Genomic DNA, 22,892 nt, shown 5'->3' on the forward strand with positions numbered 1-22,892 from the left:
CTGTAAGTAAGCATTTCAATGTGAGGTCTACACCTGTTGTATTCGGCGCAAGTGATTTCACATGTGATAGGTTATGTGATCATGTGAAAAGCCGAATTCAATATAATTTCAATGTAAGAATCCCCCCAAATTGTGACACTCACCGATTTCAACGCCCCCCTTAGTCACTTTATCCTGGCACTGGGTCTGGCATGCCATCAGTGTCTGTAACAGATGGCAGAGAGGTGAGATGGAGGGATGAAGGTTGGCAGATGGACATAAAGGGAGGAGTGACTTGAAGCATTCAGCCTTACTGTACTAGGCTACTGGATGCAACCCAAATGGAACCATATTCCCTTTATATGGCACTTCTTTTTATCAGGGCCCATAGGACTCTGGTCAAAAAGAGTGAACTTTATAAGGACAGTGGCATTTGTCAGTAGCCTACACTTTCCATCTGATGCGCTGTACAGGACACGAAAGTAGCGCAATTGATGTTGAATTCACCGATGCAAGCGCATCAGACTGTAATTTCATAAAGTAAATGGTTCAACTGTTAACTAATTTATACTCGCTTGTGTGTCATGTTGCCCATTAGTAGTAATTCATACCCGCGTGTGAATCCTTTATCTTATAACATTTTGACAACCAAGATGACATTTTCTGCAGGCTAGGCACCAAAACGTGGCATGGACATTTAGCCAACAACAGTTTTAAACTTTCGGTCTGGTAGAAGATACGATCAGTGCCATTAGTTATGATATGATCCAGCCTTACCGTGGCTGGCTTGTGTGTGTACAGTGTTGCAAAAAAGTATTTAGTCAGCCACCAATTGTGCAAGTTCTCCCACTTAAAAAGATGAGAGAGGCCTGTAATTTTCATCATAGGTACACTTCCAAGCTGCTTGGTTTGAAGAAATCAACTGTGGGAGCAATTATTAGGAAATGGAAGACATACAAGACCACTAATAATCTCCCTCGATCTGGGTCTCCACGCAAGATCTCACCCCATGTGGTCAAAATGATCACAAGAACGGTGAGCAAAAATCCCAGAACCACAGTGAATGACCTGCAGAGAGCTGGGACCAAAGTAACAAAGCCTACCATCAGTAACACACTACGCCGCCAGGGACTCAAATCCTGCAGTGCCAGACATGTCCCCCTGCTTAAGCCAGTACATGTCCAGGCCCGTCTGAAGTTTGCTAGAGAGCATTTGGATGATCCAGAAGAAGATTGGGAGAATTTCATATGGTCAGATGAAACCAAAATATAACTTTTTGGTAAAAACTCAACTCGTCATGTTTGGAGGACAAAGAATGCTGAGTTGCATCCAAAGAACACCATACCTACTGTGAAGCATGGTTGTGGAAACATAATGCTTTGGGGCTGTTTTTCTGCAAAGGGACAAGGACGACTGATCCGTGTAAAGGAAAGAATGAATGGGGCCATGTATCGTGAGATTTTGAGTGAAAACCTCCTTCCATCGGCAAGGGCATTGAAGATGAAACGTGACTGGGTCTTTCAGCATGACAATGATACCAAACACACCGCCCGGGCAACAAAGGAGTGGCTACGTAAGAAGCATTTCAAGGTCCTGGAGTGGCCCAGCCAGTCTCCAGATCTCAACCCCATAGAAAATCTTTGGAGGGAGTTGAAAGTTCGTGTTGCCCAGCAACAGCCCCAAAACATCACTGCTCTAGAGGAGGTCTGCATGGAGGAATGGGCCAAAATACCAGCAACAGTGCGTGAAAACCTTGTGAAGACTTACAGAAAGCGTTTGACCTCTATCATTGCCAACAAAGGGTATATAACAAAGTATTGAGATAAACTTTTGTTATTGACCAAATACTTATTTTCCATCATAATTTGCAAATAAATTCATAAAAAATCCTACAATGTGATTTTCTGGAATTTTTAATCTAATTTTGTCTGTCATAGTTGAATTGTACCTATGATGAAAATCACAGGCCTCTCATCTTTTTAAGTGGGAGAACTTGCACAATTGGTGGCTGACTAAATACTTTTTTGCCCCACTGTATGTGGGTCTGGGTGGAGGTAGGTGTGTGTGTGTGGCATTGCGCTGACATTTGGTGTGCAGCACGTTGGCAGTGCTTGCTGTGACTTGGCAGGCGGTGATGAAGCGGGCCAAAATTAATTGACTACGCAAATCAGTACGCGGGCCAGATAGAAATGTGTCGCGGGCCAGATTCGGCCGCGGGCTCGCCTTTGACACCTGGTGTAGATAAGGGAAGAAGACGGGTTTTTAGGATTTTTTGCCTTGAGACAATTTAGACATGGATTGTGTATGTTTGCCTTTCAGATGTTGAATGGGCATGACAACATTTTTTAAGTGCTTTTGAACGGGGTGTAGGTGTATGTCAAGGCCTGCAATGCTGGGGGGGTTCTATTGATTTTTATACTCGGTGTATATTAACAGATATTAGAAGGATTATCTTAATTAACCTCTTATGTATCATCACCTCTCCACAGTGTACAATATGTGTATTGTGTATGTGTGTGTGTGTGTGTGTGTGTTGTGTGTGTGTGCGCGCTGGATGCATTATGGGTGCAGGTCATGAGGAGGGTGTTTGCCAGGGGTGACAGTTGGACTGGGGAACCAACTCTTCATGTGGAGGAAAAGCATTAAATGTGATTTGTCAGCTGCCATTGGCATCTGTGAGCGCACGCACGGAGGCACGCACGGAGGCACGCACGGAGGCACGCACGCACGGAGGCACGCACGCATGGAGGCACGCACGCACGGAGGCACGCACGCACGGAAATGTGATTTGTCAGCTGCCATTGGCATCTGTGAGCGCACGCACGGAGGCACGCACGGAGGCACGCACGCAGGGAGGCACGCACGCACGCACGGAGGCACGCACGCACGGAGGCACGCACGCACGGAGGCACGCACACACGGAGGCACGCACGCACGGAGGCACGCACGCACGGAGGCACGCACGGACGCACGCACGGACGCACGCACGGACACATATGAACATGTTAAAATTGTGCTGCTGTCAGAAACACCTCTCAGTGAACAAAAGTAGAGAATGGCTTTTCTGCCCTGATTACTGTAATTACCAGGACTTGTCTGATCTCACTGGAATTAAAAACACAGTACACTCTGCTGCTTCCAGACGTGGTAAGGCTCCGAGTACATACTGAAGCTTCATCTTAATGCTCACAGATACCCAGTGTGTGTCTGTGCATGCGTGCTTGCATCTGTGTGTGTGTGTGCTTGTTTGTGTGTATGCTTGCGTCTATGTGTGTGTATCAGGGTTTCTGTTAGGAAAATGTTGCTCCGGACATTTGACCAGCAGCATTTTAATTTACTGGTAATTTGAGAAATTTACCGGACCCATATGCATTGGGTGCGCAACCTGATAAGGGCGGCCACCCCATGGGGCTCAGAATGACAGAAATCACATTTTGATTATGGTAATTCATGTTAACAGAACATGCAAATTGAGGATGCAACGATGTGCGGTCCTTCTTACGGAATTCTGATGGACACTTTGAAGATGCTAGAATAATTTTCCACACAGACTTTTCCTCAGCCAACAAGACGAGTAACGAACAGCCAAATCACTGGCCTATATCAATCTACCATAGTAGAAAACATTACCTATTCTGTTGGCCAGCTTGTTGAGAAAGAAATAGCCTATTCCAAACAGACTCTGGGACAGTTGTGGAACGATAGATCCCAAATTCATACAACCAGTAGGCCTAGGCTACATCATTTTTTTGAAAGAAATGAGTCTAAAACCACAGATCAGAACGTTTAGCTTAAAATGTTGATGGATTATTATTTCTTCACATTTAAGTGCAGCAATGCCGCACAAGGCAGCAGACTACGAGCAAATGTTCGATCCATAATGCAATTATTGGGAAAACACCGTTGTCACACATGCGAGCGGTTTCATGTGACAGAGATTCAAATATTCTTTGGAAATGTTGAAAGAGGGGAGATCTACTATGTGCCTTTGGCTACTGGACAATGAAAGAAAGTTGATATAAAATAATTCCCTCCACGGATATGGTCTGATTTTGGCTAGGCTACTTTGAAGCAAAGTAAGACATGTCTCATAATATGTTGTAAAACGTCCAGGTTCAAACATATGTTACCAAAATGCCTACTGGTGTGACTGGCTGATGAAGCTTGCATTCCATTGCCTGTGCGTTTGCTGTTTGAGATGCTGTAGCAGCAGCTCTCGCGCTGTCTGACATATTTAATGCTCACAGGCTCTGTATCTGTATGTTGTAAGTGTGTAATAACTAAGATACATGACTATTATACTGTACACACGCCACTTTAATTACACTAAATTATGAAACTTAACCTATACACCAATAAGCATGACTAGTCAAATATATTTACATCAACTGGCATTGCCATCAGTGAATAGGCTAAAATGAATGAAATGTATGCACTGACAACTGTAAGTCACTCTGGATAAGAGCGTCTGCTAAATGACTGGCATTTTAATGTAAAATGTGTGCATGCTGCTGCTGTCACTATGTAGCTTCAGTATTTGTGCTGTGCAGTATGAGTCATGCCCTCTGGGTGAGATCCTGTGTGGGATTTCATCATCCAGTACTGTACGACTTAACCCTTACATGGTCATGGTTTTAGCTTGATTTCAATGAACACATGTTATTGTCATCTTCACACATGTCATTCCATGGTGATAAGGTAATGTCTATGGGGTGATGGGTTAATAATGGATCTGGTATCCAGAGAAAAACAGGATTCCTGAGCTTTGACACACATGCACGAACACACGAGCACACACAAACACTAGGAATCCTGTGGAGAGAGAATGTGAGAAGAATGTGGGAATTATGTGGATCTTTCTAGGGATAGTTGTTCTTTTCACTGCCTTATAGAGACGGAGACAGAGACAGAGACAGAGACAGGGGTGTAGACAACTGGAGAGAGGGAGGTAGTGAGTGAGGGGGAGGTAGGGGGTAGAGGGGGGGGGGGTAGGTAGATAACATAGAGAGAAAAGAGGGCATAGAGACAGAGAATGTGAGAATATGTAGATTTCAACAGGATCAGAGGATCAGATTTCCATCCCAGCTTTCTATGATTAGTCTGAGTGACCTGTGCGTGCATGTGAATGTAATCTGTGCATGTGTTCATCCGTGTATGTGCTGGATAGAGATTACAGTGTGTAATGTGCTGGATAGAGATTACAGTTTGTGTATGTGCTGGATAGAGATAACAGCATGTATATGTGCTGGATAGAGATTACAGTTTGTGTATGTGCTGGATAGAGATTACAGTGTGTGTATGTGCTGGATAGAGATTACAGTGTGTGTATGTGCTGGATAGAGATTACAGTTTGTGTATGTGCTGGATAGAGATTACAGCGTGTGTATGTGCTGGATAGAGATTACAGCGTGTGTATGTGCTGGATAGCGATTACAGCGTGTGTATGTGCTGGATAGAGTTTACCTCCATGTGTATGTGCTGGATAGAGATTACAGCGTGTGTATGTGCTGGATAGAGATTACAGCATGTGTATGTGCTGGATAGAGATTACAGTGTGTGTATGTGCTGGATAGAGATTACAGTTTGTGTATGTGCTGGATAGAGATTACAGTTTGTGTATGTGCTGGATAGAGATTACAGTTTGTGTATGTGCTGGATAGAGATTACAGCGTGTGTATGTGCTGGATAGAGATTACAGTTTGTGTATGTGCTGGATAGAGATTACAGTTTGTGTATGTGCTGGATAGAGATTACAGCGTGTGTATGTGCTGGATAGAGATTACAGCGTGTGTATGTGCTGGATAGAGATTACAGCGTGTGTATGTGCTGGATAGAGATTACAGCATGTGTATGTGCTGGATAGAGATTACAGTGTGTGTATGTGCTGGATAGAGATTACAGTTTGTGTATGTGCTGGATAGAGATTACAGTTTGTGTATGTGCTGGATAGAGATTACAGTTTGTGTATGTGCTGGATAGAGATTACAGTTTGTGTATGTGCTGGATAGAGATTACAGCGTGTGTATGTGCTGGATAGAGATTACAGTTTGTGTATGTGCTGGATAGAGATTACAGTTTGTGTATGTGCTGGATAGAGATTACAGCGTGTGTATGTGCTGGATAGAGATTACAGTTTGTGTATGTGCTGGATAGAGATTACAGTTTGTGTATGTGCTGGATAGAGATTACAGCGTGTGTATGTGCTGGATAGAGATTACAGTTTGTGTATGTGCTGGATAGAGATTACAGTGTGTGTATGTGCTGGATAGAGATTACAGTTTGTGTATGTGCTGGATAGAGATTACAGCGTGTGTATGTGCTGGATAGAGATGACAGTTTGTGTATGTGCTGGATAGAGAATGCAGCGTGTGTATGTGCTGGATAGAGATTACAGTTTGTGTATGTGCTGGATAGAGATTACAGCATGTGTATGTGCTGGATAGAGATTACAGTGTGTGCATGTGCTGGATAGAGATTACAGTTTGTGTATGTGCTGGACAGAGATTACAGCATTGCCTCAGTGCTTACTTTACACATCTACCCACCTCTCTCTCACATGGTCTACTTCCCAAATGGCACCCTATTCCCTATTTAGTGCACTATTTTTGACCAGGTCCCATATGGCTACAGACATGTTAATTTACTCAGATTAATCTCCATCCTGCTTCTTCCACATGTTACCTCCTGAAACATACACAGCCTTATTAATACCCTCTTATTCATCTCTGTCCCCCCTCTCTCGCTCTCTCCCCCTCTCTGTCTGTCATGTAGAATAATCATGACAGCTCAGACATACTGTCAGGGCCTAGATACATCCAGAGTAGACTAACAGAGATGTTATTAGCATCTGTTTCTCTTGTTTCGTGTTGTTGGCAGGAATCGACTACAAGACGACAACGATACTCCTAGACGGAAGAAGAGTCAAGCTGCAGCTCTGGTGAGTGAAGTCACTGTACACAACACACACTCGCACGCATGCACAAACACACCCACCCGGCCGTTACCATGCTAAACTCATCCCAATTCCACATCAGGGTTATTGGAACATATTGAAACTGTAAATGGGACTCTATGGCCTCCTAGTTCCTGTCCCAAATGGCACCCTGTTTCCTATGTAGTGCACTACTTTTGACTAGGTCCCATATGGCTCTATATACTGTAGGTGATAGAGTGCAATTTGACTGTATCATGTTGATCAGATTAGGAGAAGAATGGAGTATTGTCAGCGAGAGAGAGAGAGACATTCCTGAGAGTTGTTGTAAGGAGAAGAGCAATGGGGGAGAGAGCTCTGTACATAGGCTCAATAAGAAACATGTGAGTCTGATTACACTAAGAGGAATTGTAGCCAGATTTGTCAAAGCAGCAGAATAGGGATGAGGGAAAGACAGACACACACACACACACACACACACACACACACACACACACACACACACACACACACACACACACACACACACACACACACACACACACACACACACACAGACAGACAAAACATACAGTGCCTTCAGAAAGTATTCGCACCCTTTGATTTTTTTTGTTTTTTTGTTACATTTTGTTACAGACGGAATTTAAAATGGGTTAAATTCTGAGCTTTTTTTGTCAGTGGCCTAAACACAATAGTAACCCTAACCCTAATCCATAATGCCAAAGTGGAATTATGTTTTAAGAAATGTTTTGAAATTGATTAAACATAAAAAGCTGAAATGCCTTAAGTCAAAACCCCTTTGTTATGTAAAATTTAAATAAGTTCAGGAGTAAAAATGTGCTTAAAGTCATATAATAAATTGCATGGACTCCTCACTCTGTGTGCAATAATAGTGTTTAACATGATTTTTGAATGACTACCTGTCACGCCCTGGTCGAAGTATATTGTGTTTGTCTTCATTTATTTGGTCAGGACAGGGTGTGACATGGGTTTATTGTGGTGTGTTTTGTCTTGGGGTTTTGTTAGGTATTGGGTGTGTGGCTTAGTGGGGGTATCTAGCATAGTCTATGGCTGTCTGGAGTGGTTCTCAATCAGAGGCAGGTGTTTATCATTGTCTCTGATTGGGAACCATATTTAGGCAGCCATATTCTTTGAGTGTTTCGTGGGTGATGGTTCCTGTCTCTGTGTTTGTTGTCACCAGATAGGCTGTTTAGGTTTTCACGTTACGTTTGTTGTTTTGTATTGTTTGTGTTTATTCGTTCATTAAACATGTATGAAAATTACCACGCCGCATTTTGGTCCGATCCTTGCTACACCTCTTCGTCAGAGGAGGAGTTAGAAGAAAACCGTAACACTACCTCATCTCTGTACCCCACCCATACAATTATCTGTAAGGTACCACAGTTGAGCAGCGCATTTCAAACACAGATTTAGCCATAAAGACCAGGGAGTTTTTCCAATACCTCACAAAGGGCACCTATTGGTAGATGGGTAAAAAGAAAAAGCAGACATTGAATATCGCTTTGAGCTTGGTGAAGTGTGTATCAATGCACCCGGTCACTACAAAGATACCAGCCGTCCTTCCTAACTCAGTTGCTGGAGAGGAAGGAAACCGCTCAGGGATTTCACCATGAGGCCAATGATGACTATAAAACAGTTACAGAATTTAATGGCTGTGCTAAGAGAAAACTGAGGATGGATCAACAACATTGTAGTTACTCCACAGTGACAGAGTGAAAAGAAAAGAAGCCTGTACAGAATAAAAAATATTCCAAAACATGCATCTTGTTTGAAACAAGGCACTAAAGTAATACTGCAAAAAAATGTGGCAAAGCAACTAACTTTTTGTCCTGAATACAAAGTGTTATGTTTGGGGAAAATCCAATACAACACATCCATATTTTCAAGCATAGTGGTGGCTGCATCATGTCATGGGTATGCTTATAATTGATAAGGACTGGGGAGGTTTTCAGGATAAAAAAGAAACGGAATCAAGCTAAGCACAGACTTAATCCGATGGTTCAGTCTGCTTTCCACCACACTGGGAGATTAATTCACCTCTCAGCAGGGCAATAACTTAAAACATAAGGCCAAATCTACACTGGAGATGCTTACCAAGTGAGTGTTCTGAGTGACATTTTTTGTTGTTGAATTTTTACCCTGTTTTTGTCCCCTATTTCATGGTATCCAATTGTTTAGTAGCTACTATCTTGTCTCGTCGCTACAACTCCCGTACGGGCTTGGGAGAGACGAAGGTTGAAAGTCATGCGTCCTCCGATACACAACCCAACCAAGCCGCACTGCTTCTTAACACAGCGCTTATCCAAGCCGCAAGCCAGCCGCACCAATGTGTCGGAGGAAACACCGTGCACCTGGCAACCTTGTTTAGTGCGCGCCTGCCACAGGAGTCGCTGGTGCGCGATGAGACAAGGATATCCCTACCGGCCAACCCCTCCTCCCAAACCCAGACGACACTAGGACAATTGTGTGTCGCCTCCCGGTTGCGACCGGTTACGACAGAGCCTGGGCGCGAACCCAGAGTCTCTGGTGGCACAGCTGCCGCTGCAGTACAGCGCCCTTAACCACTGCGCCACCCGGGAGGCCCTGAGTTACAGTTTTGACTTAAATCTGCTTGAAAATCTATGGCAAGACTTGAAAATGGTTGTCTAGCAATGATCAACAATCAACTTGACAGAGCTTGAAGAATGAAAAAATTATAATGGTCAAATGTTGCACAATCGAGGTGCGCAAAGCTCTTAGAGACTTTTACCCAGAAAGACTCACAGCTGCAATCTCTGCCAAAGGTGATTCTAACATGTATTGACTAAGGGGTGTGAATCCTAATGTAAATGAGATATTTCTGTATATAATTTTCAATAGATTTACCAAAATATCTATAAACACGTTTTTACTTTGTTATTATGGGGTATTGTGTGTAGATGGGTGAAATGTATATTTTTGTAATCCATTCAGGCTGTAACACAACAAAATGTGGAATAAGTCAGGAGGTGGGAATTGTTTCTGAAGGCACTGTACACACATATGCACAGATGCACACTAATCCACATCACACACACACTCCGTGGTTCCCATCGTGTGTCCTTTGCACTCCTCTTCTTTACTCCTAACCCTTACCATGAGAGTGCTACTTGTATTTTTAGAGGGTTTTGCTTTTAGTCAAGTCAATATTAAATGATTCATCTGGAAACTTTGTTTGATGTCTAAAAGGATGAGACACGGTATTACTTTAACAGGAGGGCTGTTAGTAATGCTCTCTATCCTCCTCACCATAGCTACACGCTAATCACAGCTAGCAAGTGTGGCATTGGGGGAATGGGAACATTGGTAAAATGCTAGCGTGGCATGGTGGAACATTGTTAATATGTTAGCCACTCTATAATTGACCAAAGAGATAACAAGCATTAGCGTGCAGTATTGGCCAGTTGTGAAAATTGTGAACTTGGCAAGGATATCCAATCTGCAGGTGGAGTAGGCCTACGGATACACACAATAAGATGATTGCAAATCTGCAGCTTGTGAGAAGAAAGGAGAATATGAGTATCTAAACGGCGTGGGGTTATTCTCCTGTTATTAATATATTGACATTTCTATATTCTATAAAACTAAAGCTTCTCCCTTCATAGTAGGCTAGTGTGTGAAATATGGTATGTGGTGTCAGTATATGAAATTATATCAAGAAACAAGTTTTCAATGTTTTATATGTGCATGACTCTCATCAAATTAAAAACACAGCTCAAAGCCACAGCTTTGAGCTGTGTCAGGGCCAGAGTGTGTGGGCGGGCGTGTGTGTGTGTGTGTGTGTGTGCGAACCCAAACACTGCTGTGCTATCCAGGTCTGGAGAATGCAATCTGGAAACATGTTATTGTTTTAGCTCTGTACTTTCACTACCTTACCCAATTGCATTCTCTTAAATGCAGGCTTAATCTTAGTGTTTTGGTGTTTATTACACCACAGTAGGTTTTGAATATATGTAGTTAATCCCCTCTTTGTAAGGGATGTATGAATTGTCTGAATTTCACAGCCAAATATACTATACATTTGAGACGTTATCAGTGTTGCTAAACATAGATAATTGGTGATTGGCTGACAAATGATAGCAATAGATGCCTTGCCTTTATAAAGTAATTATAATAGGGGTGGAATGTTGTTGGAATACTGTGTGTTTTGATTGACATATGGTTGACATTCTTAACCCCTGACCTCTGTGTGTTGTTTCAGGGACACCTCTGGCCAGGGGCGCTTCTGCACCATCTTCCGCTCTTACTCCAGAGGAGCGCAGGTATGTGTGTTTGTGTGTGTGATTGAGTTAGATTCTTTCTTCAGTACACTGTTTGATAATGGGTTACACATTATTGTTTCACAATTTCAAAACAAATAACATATTTACAGCAGGGGAATGTTTCTCTTGGCTGCTGCTGCACACTGCATAGTAAACCCTAATGTATAAAACCTTACATGGTTCTGTGGAAACATCACTCAAAAAACAGATTTCATCTCTGAGGAAAGGAATAGCCTTGAGAATTTCAACATAAAGAACACAGAAGCCCATTTGAGAATGTTTTAGAATCAGCACATACAACCTGTAAATACTATGTTGTCGACCTACACATGCACAAGTCTTACTGGCTGTGCTAATATTATAGAGTGGGTGCATGCAAGTTATTTGTACATGTTTTCACATCCATCTGTATATCAGTACCATCACTACTGACCCCAGCACCCTTTCCTGTGGAAACAGTACAGTATGGGTGGATGGATGGGGGTGCACCTATCTAAACAGGGACAGTGGATGGGCTTGTGCACTTTTCAAAAGCAAAACTTTAATGGTACATCAATGTTAGTGGATCCAGTATGTAGGAAATCTATTTAGTTCAACCACAATGGCGCCGGAAGAAATGGTAGCAGTTTTACGGGTGCCCAACCAATTGTGCTATTATGTGTTTTTTTCTCGCTATATTTGTAAATTATTTTGTACATAATGGTCCTGCAACCGTATCTTATGGCAGAAAAGAGCTTCTGGATATCAGGACAGCGATCACTCACCTCGGATAAGACAAAGATTTTTCAACAACAAGCAAGACTCACATGATATTCTCCAAACACCCTGCAGGGCCGACATCCCAGTTATTCGCAAGAGGAAGCGACGCAGGTACAGGGGACAAAGACCCGGAAGCCATCAGGATCCTCAGGATCCGCAGAAGGCGAATAGGAAAGCTGCCGTTACCGTCAATATTACTCGCCAACGTGCAATCATTGGACAATAAATTAGACGAGGTACGAACACGAATATCCTACCAACGGGACATCAAAAACTGTAATATCCTATGTTTCACAGAATCGTGGCTGAATGACGACATGGATATTCAGCAAGCGGGATATACGCTGCACCGGCAGGATAGAACAGCACACTCTGGTAAGACGAGGGGGGGCGGTCTGTGCATATTTGTAAACAACAGCTGGTGCACAATGTCTAAGGTAGTGTCTAGATTTTGCTCGTCTGAAGTAGAGTATATTGTGATAAATTGCAGGCCACACTACTTGCCTAGAGAGTTTTCAGCTATACTTTTATTTACCACCACAGACAGATGCTGGCACTAAGAAAGCACTCAGTCAGCTGTAAACGGAAATAAGCAAAAAGGAAACCACTCACCCAGAGGCGGTGCTCCTAGTGGCCAGAGACTTTAATGCAGGGAAACTTAAATCAGTTCTACCAAATCTAAATCAACATGTTAAATGTGCAACCAGAGGGGAAAAAATTCTAGATCACCTGTACTCCACACACAGAGACGCGTACAAATGAAGCAGATGCTAAACTACAGGACTGTTTTGCTATCACAGACTGGAACATGTTCCGGGATTCTTCCGATGACATTGAGGAGTACACCACATCAGTCAATGGCTTTATCAATAAGTGCATTGAGGACGTCGTCCGCACAGTGACTGTAGGTACATACCCCAACCAGAAGCCATGGATTAGAGGCAACATTCGCACTGAGCTAAAGGGTAGAGCTGCTGCTTTCAAGATGCGGGACTCTAACCCGGAAGCTTACAAGAAATCCCGCTATGCCCTGCGACAAACCATCAAACAGGCAAAGCGTCAATACAGGGCGAAGATTGAATCATACTACACCGGCTCCGACGCTCGTCGGATGTGGCAGGGCTTGCAAACTATTACAGACTACAAAGGGAAGCTCAGCCGCGAGCTGCCCAGTGACACGACACTAGCAGACGAGCTATATCGCTTCTATGCTCGCTTCGAGGCAAGCAACACTGAGGCATGCATGAGAGCATCAGCTGTTCCGGACGACTGTGTGATCACGCTCTCCATAGCCGACGTGAGTAAGACCTTTAAACAGGTCAACATACAGAAGGCTGCGAGATCAGACGGATTACCAAGACGTGTGCTCCGGGCATGTGCTGACCAACTGGCAGGTGTCTTCACTGACATTTTTGACATGTCCCTGATTGACGCTGTAATACCAACATGTTTCAAGCAGACCACCATAGTCCCTGTGCCCAAGAACACAAAGGCAACCTGCCTAAATGACTACAGACCCATAGCACTCACGTCCGTAGCCATGAAGTGCTTTGAAAGGCTGATCATGGCTCACATCAACACCATTATCCCAGAAACCCTAGACCCACTCCAATTTGCATACCGCCCAAACAGATCCACAGATGATGCAATCTCTATTGCACTCCACACTGCCCTTTCACACCTGGATAAAAGGAACACCTATGTGAGAATGCTATTCATTGACTACAGCTCAGCGTTCAACACCATAGTACCCTCAAAGCTCATCAATAAGTTAAGGAACCTGGGACTAAACACCTCACTCTGCAACTGGATCCTGGACTTCCTGACGGGCCGCCCCCAGGTGGTGAGGGTAGGTAGCAACACATCTGCCACGCTGATCCTCAACACTGGAGCTCCCCAGGAGTGCGTGCTCAGTCCCCTCCTGTACTCCCTGTTCACCCACGACTGCATGGCCAGGCACGACTCCAACACTATCATTAAGTTTGCAGACGGCACAACAGTGGTAGGCCTGATGACCGACAACGACGAGACAGCCTATAGGGAGGAGGCCAGAGACCTGATTGAGTGGTGCCAGAATAACAACCAATCCCTCAATGTAACCAAGACTAATGTGATGATTGTGGACTACAGGAAAAGGAGGACCGAGCATGCCTCCATTCTCATCGACGGGGCTGTAGTGGAGCAGGGTAAGAACTTGAAGTTCCTTGGTGTCCACATCACCAACAAACTAGAATGGTCCAAACACACCAAGACAGTCGTGAAGAGAGCACAACAAAGCCTATTCCCCCTCTGGAAACTAAAAAGTTTTGGCATGGGTCCTCAGAGGTTCTACAGCTGCAACATTGAGAGCATCCTGACCAGTTGCATCACTGCCTGGTACGGCTATTGCTTGGCCTCTGACCGCAAGGCACTTCAGAGGGTAGTGCGTACGGCCCAGTACATCTCTGGGGCAAAGCTGCCTGCCATCCAGGACCTCTACACCAGGTGGTGTTAGAGGAAGTCACTAAAAATTGTCAAAGACCCCAGCCACTCCAGTCATAAACTGTTCCCTCCACTACCACATAGCAAGCGGTACAGGAGTGCCAAGTCTAGGACAAAAAGGCTTCTCAACGGTTTTTACCCCCAAGCCATTAGACTCCTGAACAGGTAACCAAATGGTTACCCGGACTATTTGCATTGTGTGCCCCCCCATACCCTCTTTTATGCTGCTGCTACTCTCTGTTTATCTTATATGCATAGTCACTTTAACTATACATTCATGTACATACTACCTCAATTGTCCCGACCAACCAATGCTCCCGCACATTGGCTAACTGGGCTATCTGCATTCTGTCCCACCACCTGCCAACCCCGCTTTTTACGCTGCTGCTTATATGCATAGTCACTTTAACCATACCTACATGTACATACTAAATAAGCCTGACTAACCGGTGGCTGTATGTAGCCTTGCTACTGTTATATTCAAATGTCTTTTTACTGAATCCCAAACCACGGCTGATCAGCTACTGAGAATTCTCTCCTACTAGGCAATGAATAAAAATGACTTGGTGAATAAAGTTATTATTTTTATGATTGTTACTCATCAGCACATTACTGAGCCCAGACTGGGTGTGACCATTGCGACAATGACACCACCACCATAGCGAGTCAGCAGGCTGTGCTTCTTGAACACTGTCCAGTTCAACCGCGTGTGTGTGCACTGTGTGTATGTATGTGTGGAGTCAGGTCATGATAAAACATCTCCTCATTGGTTTTTATGAGAATATACAGTGCCTTGCGAAAGTATTCGGCCCCCTTGAACTTTGCGACCTTTTGCCACATTTCAGGCTTCAAACATAAAGATATAAAACTGTATTTTTTTGTGAAGAATCAACAACAAGTGGGACACAATCATGAAGTGGAACGACATTTATTGGATATTTCAAACTTTTTTAACAAACAAAAACTGAAAAATTGGGCGTGCAAAATTATTCAGCCCCTTTACTTTCAGTGCAGCAAACTCTCTCCAGAAGGTCAGTGAGGATCTCTGAACGATCCAATGTTGACCTAAATGACTAATGATGATAAATACAATCCACCTGTGTGTAATCAAGTCTCCGTATAAATGCACCTGCACTGTGATAGTCTCAGAGGTCCGTTAAAAGCGCAGAGAGCATCATGAAGAACAAGGAACACACCAGGCAGGTCCGAGATACTGTTGTGAAGAAGTTTAAAGCTGGATTTGGATACAAAAAGATTTCCCAAGCTTTAAACATCCCAAGGAGCACTGTGCAAGCGATAATATTGAAATGGAAGGAGTATCAGACCACTGCAAATCTACCAAGACCTGGCCGTCCCTCTAAACTTTCAGCTCATACAAGGAGAAGACTGATCAGAGATGCAGCCAAGAGGCCCATGATCACTCTGGATGAACTGCAGAGATCTACAGCTGAGGTGGGAGACTCTGTCAATAGGACAACAATCAGTCGTATATTGCACAAATCTGGCCTTTATGGAAGAGTAGCAAGAAGAAAGCCATTTCTTAAAGATATCCATAAAAAGTGTCGTTTAAAGTTTGCCACAAGCCACCTGGGAGACACACCAAACATGTGGAAGAAGGTGCTCTGGTCAGATGAAACCAAAATTGAACTTTTTGGCAACAATGCAAAACGTTATGTTTGGCGTAAAAGCAACACAGCTCATCACGCTGAACACACCATCCCCACTGTCAAACATGGTGGTGGCAGCATCATGGTTTGGGCCTGCTTTTCTTCAGCAGGGACAGGGAAGATGGTTAAAATTGATGGGAAGATGGATGGAGCCAAATTGTCATGTCTTGTTATGTCTGTTCCTGTCCTTTCTCTTCACTCTCTCTCTCTGCTGGTCTTTTTAGGTTACCTTCTCTGTCTCTCATTCTTCAGCTGTTCTACATCTCCTCTAACTAGCTCATTCACTCTTTCACACCTGTTCTCTCTTCCCCCTCTGATTAGGTCTCTATTTCTTTCTCTGTTCCTGCTACTTTCAGTGTCTGATTCTTGTTTGTGTTTTTTGATGCCAGAAGCAAGCTGTCGTCTCGTTTGCTTCCACCTTGTCCTGTCCTGTCGGAGTCTGCCTGGCAGGTGCATCCTGCACTATACTAACGTTCTTTTTGTTCCGCTGACAACGTTGGAAGAGGATTTATGCCATTCCTGTTTTTCATTAAAGAACTCTGTTTTCTGTTAAAACCGCTTTTGGGTCTTCACTCAAGTTCATAACAGAAGAATCAGACCAAGAATGGACCCAGCGGCTCCGGACCCTTTTCACTCCGCCGTCGAGATCCAGGGAGCGATGCTAGGCAGACACGAGGAGGAATTGTCTGCTGCTCGACATGCCGTTGAGACCCTGGCCGTCCAAGTCTCCGACCTCACAAGACAGGTTCACCAACTCCACCTCGATCCACCGCCCACTTCCGGGGTTTCCGAGTCTCCGGAGCCCAGGATCAACAACCCGCCGTGTTACTCTGGGGAGCCCACTGAGTGCCGCTCATTCCTCACTCAGTGTGATGTGGTGTTCTCTTTCCAGCCCAACACTTACTCCAGGAGCGCAGCCCGCATCGCCTACGTCATTTCTCTCCTTACCGGACGGGCGCGTGAGTGGGGCACGGCAGTCTGGGAGGCGAGGGCTGAGTGTATTAACCAGTATCAAGACTTTAAGGAGGAGATGATACGGGTTTTTGACCGTTCTGTTTTTGGGGAGGAGGCTTCCAGGGCCCTGTCTTCCCTATGTCAGGGGAATCGATCCATAACGGATTATTCTATTGAGTTTCGCACTCTCGCTGCCTCAAGTGACTGGAACGAGCCGGCTTTGCTCGCTCGTTTTCTGGAGGGTCTCCTCGTCGAGGTTAAGGACGAGATCCTCTCCCGGGAGGTTCCTTCCAGTCTGGACTCCTTAATAGCTCTCGCTATTCGCATAGAGCGACGGTTTGATCTTCGTCGCCGAGCTCGTGGAAAGGAGCTCGCGTTCTCCGCTGCTCCCCTCTCCACATCACTGCCACCTGCCGCATCACTGCCACCCTCCTCCGCCGGCTCGGATGCTGAGCCTATGCAGCTGGGGGTATCCGCATCTCGGCCAAGGAGAAGGAACGGAGAATCACCAATCGCCTCTGTCTCTACTGCGGCTCCGCTGGTCATTTTGTCACCTCATGTCCAGTAAAAGCCAGAGCTCATCAGTAAGAGGAGGGCTACTGGTGAGCGCAACTACTCAGGCCTCTCCTTCTGGATCACGCACTACTTTTCCGGTCCATCTCCGCTGGCCCGGTTCATCTGCTTCCTGCAGTGCCTTGATAGACTCTGGGGCGGAGGGCTGTTTTATGGACGAGACCTGGGCTCGGGAACATGACATTCCTCTCAGACAGTTAGGGAGCCCACGGCCTTGTTCGCTTTAGATGGTAGTTCTCTCCCCAAGATTCAGCGTGAGACGCTGCCTTTAACCCTCACTGTCTCTGGTAATCATAGCGAAACCATTTCTTTTTTAATTTTTCGTTCACCTTTTACACCTGTTGTTTTGGGTCATCCCTGGCTAGTGCGCCATAACCCTTCTATTAATTGGTCTAGTAATACTATCCTATCCTGGAATGTTTCTTGTCATGTAACCTGTTTAATGTCTGCTATCCCTCCTGTTTCCTCTGTCTCTACTTCACAGGAGGAGCCTGGCGATTTGACAGGGGTGCCGGAGGAGTATCACGATCTGCGCACGGTGTTCAGTCGTTCCAAGGCCACTTCTCTCCCTCCACACCGGTCGTATGACTGTAGTATTGATCTCCTTCCGGGAACTACTCCCCCCGGGGTAGATTATACTCTCTGTCGGCTCCCGAACGTAAGGCTCTCGAGGATTATTTGTCGGTTTCGCTCAACGCCGGTACCATTGTCTCCTCCTCCTCTCCCGCCGGAGCGGGGTTTTTTTTTGTTCAGAAGAAGGACGGGTCCCTGCGCCCATGCGTGGATTATCGAGGGCTGAATGACATAACAGTTAAGAATCGTTATCCGCTTCCTCTTATGTCTTCAGCCTTCGAGATCCTGCAGGGAGCCAGGTTTTTCACCAAATTGGACCTTCGTAACGCCTACCATCTCGTGCGCATCAGGGAGGGGGACGAGTGGAAGACGGCGTTTAACACTCCGTTAGGGCACTTTGAATACCGGGTTCTTCCTTTCGGCCTCGTTAACGCTCCAGCTGTCTTTCAGGCACTAGTTAACGACGTCCTGAGAGACATGCTGAACATTTTTGTTTTCGTTTACATGGACGATATCCTGATTTTTTCTCCGTCTCTCTCGATTCATGTTCAGCACGTGCGACGCGTCCTCCAGCGCCTTTTGGAGAACTGTCTTTATGTGAAGGCTGAGAAGTGCATTTTTCATGCCGCCTCTGTCCCTTTTCTCGGTTCCGTTATTTCCGCTGAGGGCATTAAGATGGATCCCGCTAAGGTCCAGGCTGTCATTGATTGGCCCGTTCCTAAGTCACGCGTCGAGCTGCAGCGCTTTCTGGGCTTCGCTAATTTCTATCGTCGTTTCATCCGTAATTTCGGTCAGGTGGCAGCTCCCCTCACAGCCCTTACTTCTGTTAAGACGTGCTTTAAGTGGTCCGTTTCCGCCCAGGGAGCTTTTGATCTTCTTAAGAATCGTTTTACATCCGCTCCTATTCTTGTTACACCTGACATCTCTAGCCAGTTTGTTGTTGAGGTTGACGCGTCAGAGGTGGGCGTGGGAGCCATTCTTTCTCAGCGCTCTCTCTCTGACGGCAAGGTCCATCCTTGCGCGTTTTTCTCTCATCGCTTATCGCCGTCAGAACGTAACTATGATGTTGGTAATCGCGAACTGCTCGCCATCCGCTTAGCCCTAGGCGAATGGCGACAGTGGTTGGAGGGGGCGACCGTTCCTTTTGTCGTTTGGACTGACCATAGGAACCTTGAGTACATCCGTTCAGCCAAACGACTTAATGCGCGTCAGGCTCGTTGGGCTCTGTTTTTCGCTCGTTTCGAGTTTGTTATTTCTTATCGTCCGGGCTCAAAAAACACCAAGCCTGATGCTTTATCTCGTCTCTTCAGTTCTTCTGAGGTCTCCACCGACCCCGAGGGGATTCTCCCTGACGGGCGTGTTGTCGGGTTGACTGTCTGGGGAATTGAGAGGCAGGTAAAGCAAGCACTCGCTCACACTCCGTCGCCGCGAGCTTGTCCTAGGAACCTTCTGTTCGTTCCCGTTCCTACTCGTCCGGCCGTTCTTCAGTGGGCCCACTCTGCCAAGTTAGCCGGCCACCCCGGCGTTCGGGTACGCTCGCTTCCATTCGCCAGCGTTTCTGGTGGCCCACTCGGGAACGTGACGCGCGTCGATTTGTCGCCGCTTGTTCGGTCTGCGCGCAGACTAAATCTGGGAACTCTCCTCCTGCCGGCCGTCTCAGACCGCTTCCCATTCCCTCTCGACCGTGGTCTCACATCGCTTTAGATTTTATCACCGGACTGCCTTCATCAGCGGGGAAGACAGTTATTCTTACGGTTGTCGATAGATTCTCTAAGGCGGCTCATTTCATTCCTCTCGATAAGCTCCCTTCTGCTAAGGAGACGGCTCAGATCATTATCGAGAATGTTTTCCGAATTCATGGCCTTCCGTCTGACGTCGTTTCCGACAGAGGCCCGCAGTTCACGTCTCAATTTTGGAGGGAGTTTTGCCGTTTGATTGGGGCTTCCGTCAGTCTCTCGTCCGGCTTTCATCCCCAGTCTAACGGTCAAGCCGAACGGGCCAATCAGACTGTTGGTCGCATTTTACGCAGTCTTTCTTTTCGTAACCCTGCGTCTTGGTCAGAACAGCTCCCTGGGCAGAGTACGCCCACAACTCGCTTCCCTCGTCTGCTACCGGTCTATCCCCTTTTCAGTGTAGCCTCGGGTACCAGCCTCCGCTGTTCTCATCTCAGCTCGCCGAGTCCTGCGTCCCCTCCGCTCAGGCTTTTGTCCAGCGTTGCGAGCGCACCTGGAAGGGGGTCAGGTCGGCACTTTGCCGTAATAGGGCGCAGACTGTGAGGGCCGCTAATAAGCGTAGGACCAAGAGTCCTAGATATTGTTGCGGTCAGAGAGTATGGCTCTCCACTCAGAACCTTCCCCTTAAGACAGCTTCTCGCAAGTTGGCCCCGCGGTTCATTGGTCCGTTCCGTATTTCCCAGGTCATTAATCCTGTCGCAGTGCGACTTCTTCTCCCGCGCTATCTTCGTCGCGTTCACCCGGTCTTCCATGTCTCCTGTGTTAAGCCCGTTCTTCGCGCCCCCGCTCGTCCCTCCCCCCCCATCCTTGTCGAGGCGCACCCATCTACAGGGTTCGTAAGATTTTGGACATGCGCCCTCGGGGCCGTGGTCATCAGTACCTAGTGGATTGGGAGGGGTACGGTCCTGAGGAGAGGAGTTGGGTTCCCTCTCGGGACGTGCTGGACCGTTCGCTGATCGATGATTTCCTCCGTTGCCGCCAGGTTTCCTCCTCGAGTGCGCCAGGAGGCGCTCGGTGAGTGGGGGGTACTGTCATGTCTTGTTATGTCTGTTCCTGTCCTTTCTCTTCACTCTCTCTCTCTGCTGGTCTTTTTAGGTTACCTTCTCTGTCTCTCATTCTTCAGCTGTTCTACATCTCCTCTAACTAGCTCATTCACTCTTTCACACCTGTTCTCTCTTCCCCCTCTGATTAGGTCTCTATTTCTTTCTCTGTTCCTGCTACTTTCAGTGTCTGATTCTTGTTTGTGTTTTTTGATGCCAGAAGCAAGCTGTCGTCTCGTTTGCTTCCACCTTGTCCTGTCCTGTCGGAGTCTGCCTGGCAGGTGCATCCTGCACTATACTAACGTTCTTTTTGTTCCGCTGACAACGTTGGAAGAGGATTTATGCCATTCCTGTTTTTCATTAAAGAACTCTGTTTTCTGTTAAAACCGCTTTTGGGTCTTCACTCAAGTTCATAACACAAATACAGGACCATTCTGGAAGAAAACCTGATGGAGTCTGCAAAAGACCTGAGACTGGGACGGAGACAGTGTCTCCTGACCCCTCCTGTCTCAGCCTTCAGTATTTATGCTGCAGTAGTTTATGTGTCGGGGGGCTGGGGTCAGTTTGTTATATCTGGAGTACTTCTCCTGTCCAATTCGGTGTCCTGTGTGAATCTAAGTGTGCGTTCTCTAATTCTCTCCTTCTCTCTCTCGGAGGACCTGAGCCCTAGGACCATGCCCCAGGACTACCTGACATGATGACTCCTTGCTGTCCCCAGTCCACCTGGCCGTGCTGCTGCTCCAGTTTCAACTGAACCGCGGCCCTAGGACCATGCCCCAGGACTACTTGACATGATGACTCCTTGCTGTCCCCAGTCCACCTGGCCGTGCTGCTGCTCCAGTTTCAACTGTTCTGCCTTATTATTATTCGACCATGCTGGTCATTTATGAACATTTGAACATCTTGGCCATGTTCTGTTATAATCTCTACCCGGCACAGCCAGAAGAGGACTGGCCACCCCACATAGCCTGGTTCCTCTCTAGGTTTCTTCCTAGGTTTTGGCTTTTCTAGGGAGTTTTTCCTAGCCACCGTGCTTCTACACCTGCATTGCTTGCTGTTTGGGGTTTTAGGCTGGGTTTCTGTACAGCACTTTGAGATATCAGCTGATGTACGAAGGGCTATATAAATAAATTTGATTTGATTTTGATTTGATTAGATTTGTCTTCCAACAAGACAATGATCCAAAACATAAAGCAAAATCTACAATGGAATAGTTCAAAAATAAACATATCCAGGTGTTAGAATGGCCAAGTCAAAGTCCAGACCTGAATCCAATCGAGAATCTGTGGAAAGAACTGAAAACTGCTGTTCACAAATGCTCTCCATCCAACCTCACTGAGCTCGAGCTGTTTTGCAAGGAGGAATGGGAAAAAAATTCAGTCTCTCGATGTGCAAAACAGATAGAGACATACCCCAAGCGACTTACAGCTGTAATCGCAGCAAAAGGTGACGCTACAAAGTATTAACTTAAGGGGGCTGAATAATTTTGCACGCCCAATTTTTCAGTTTTTGATTTGTTAAAGAAGTTTGAAATATCCAATAAATGTTGTTCCACTTCATGATTGTGTCCCACTTGTTGTTGATTCTTCACAAAAAAATACAGTTTTATATCTTTATGTTTGAAGCCTGAAATGTGGCAGAAGGTCGCAAAGTTCAAGGGGCCGAATACTTTCGCAAGGCACTGTACCTACGTGGTTGATTGAAAGATGAACTGAGGTCCCCAATCCAGTCCAGTTGGTTGTGGTACTGCACCTTAAAGTTGGTTGCCAACTGCCATGTAAAGTCCAAAGAAGAAGAAAAGGCCTGAAAGAGGAGAGATTACTAGAAACAAACTATGTTAACTGTTTTATCTGTGGATTAATTGTCGGAGTAGATGACCTTGTGCATTTCAGGTAAAATAA

General features: G+C 45.8%; 1 protein-coding gene across 1 annotated transcript in view; it reads left to right on the forward strand.

Moving 5' to 3' along the window:
• Window positions 1-22,892, forward strand: part of rab40b (RAB40B, member RAS oncogene family) — a 72,349-nt gene that overhangs the window by 43,767 nt on the left and 5,690 nt on the right. Inside the window, exons 2-3 of the mRNA XM_064933746.1 lie at window positions 6,856-6,916; window positions 11,151-11,211. Of these exons, the coding sequence (XP_064789818.1) occupies window positions 6,856-6,916; window positions 11,151-11,211 (122 nt within the window). The remainder of the gene's footprint in view (window positions 1-6,855; window positions 6,917-11,150; window positions 11,212-22,892) is intronic.

This window comes from Oncorhynchus masou, chromosome 24 (genome assembly GCF_036934945.1).
Source record: "Oncorhynchus masou masou isolate Uvic2021 chromosome 24, UVic_Omas_1.1, whole genome shotgun sequence".
NCBI classification, from domain to species: Eukaryota; Metazoa; Chordata; class Actinopteri; order Salmoniformes; family Salmonidae; genus Oncorhynchus; species Oncorhynchus masou.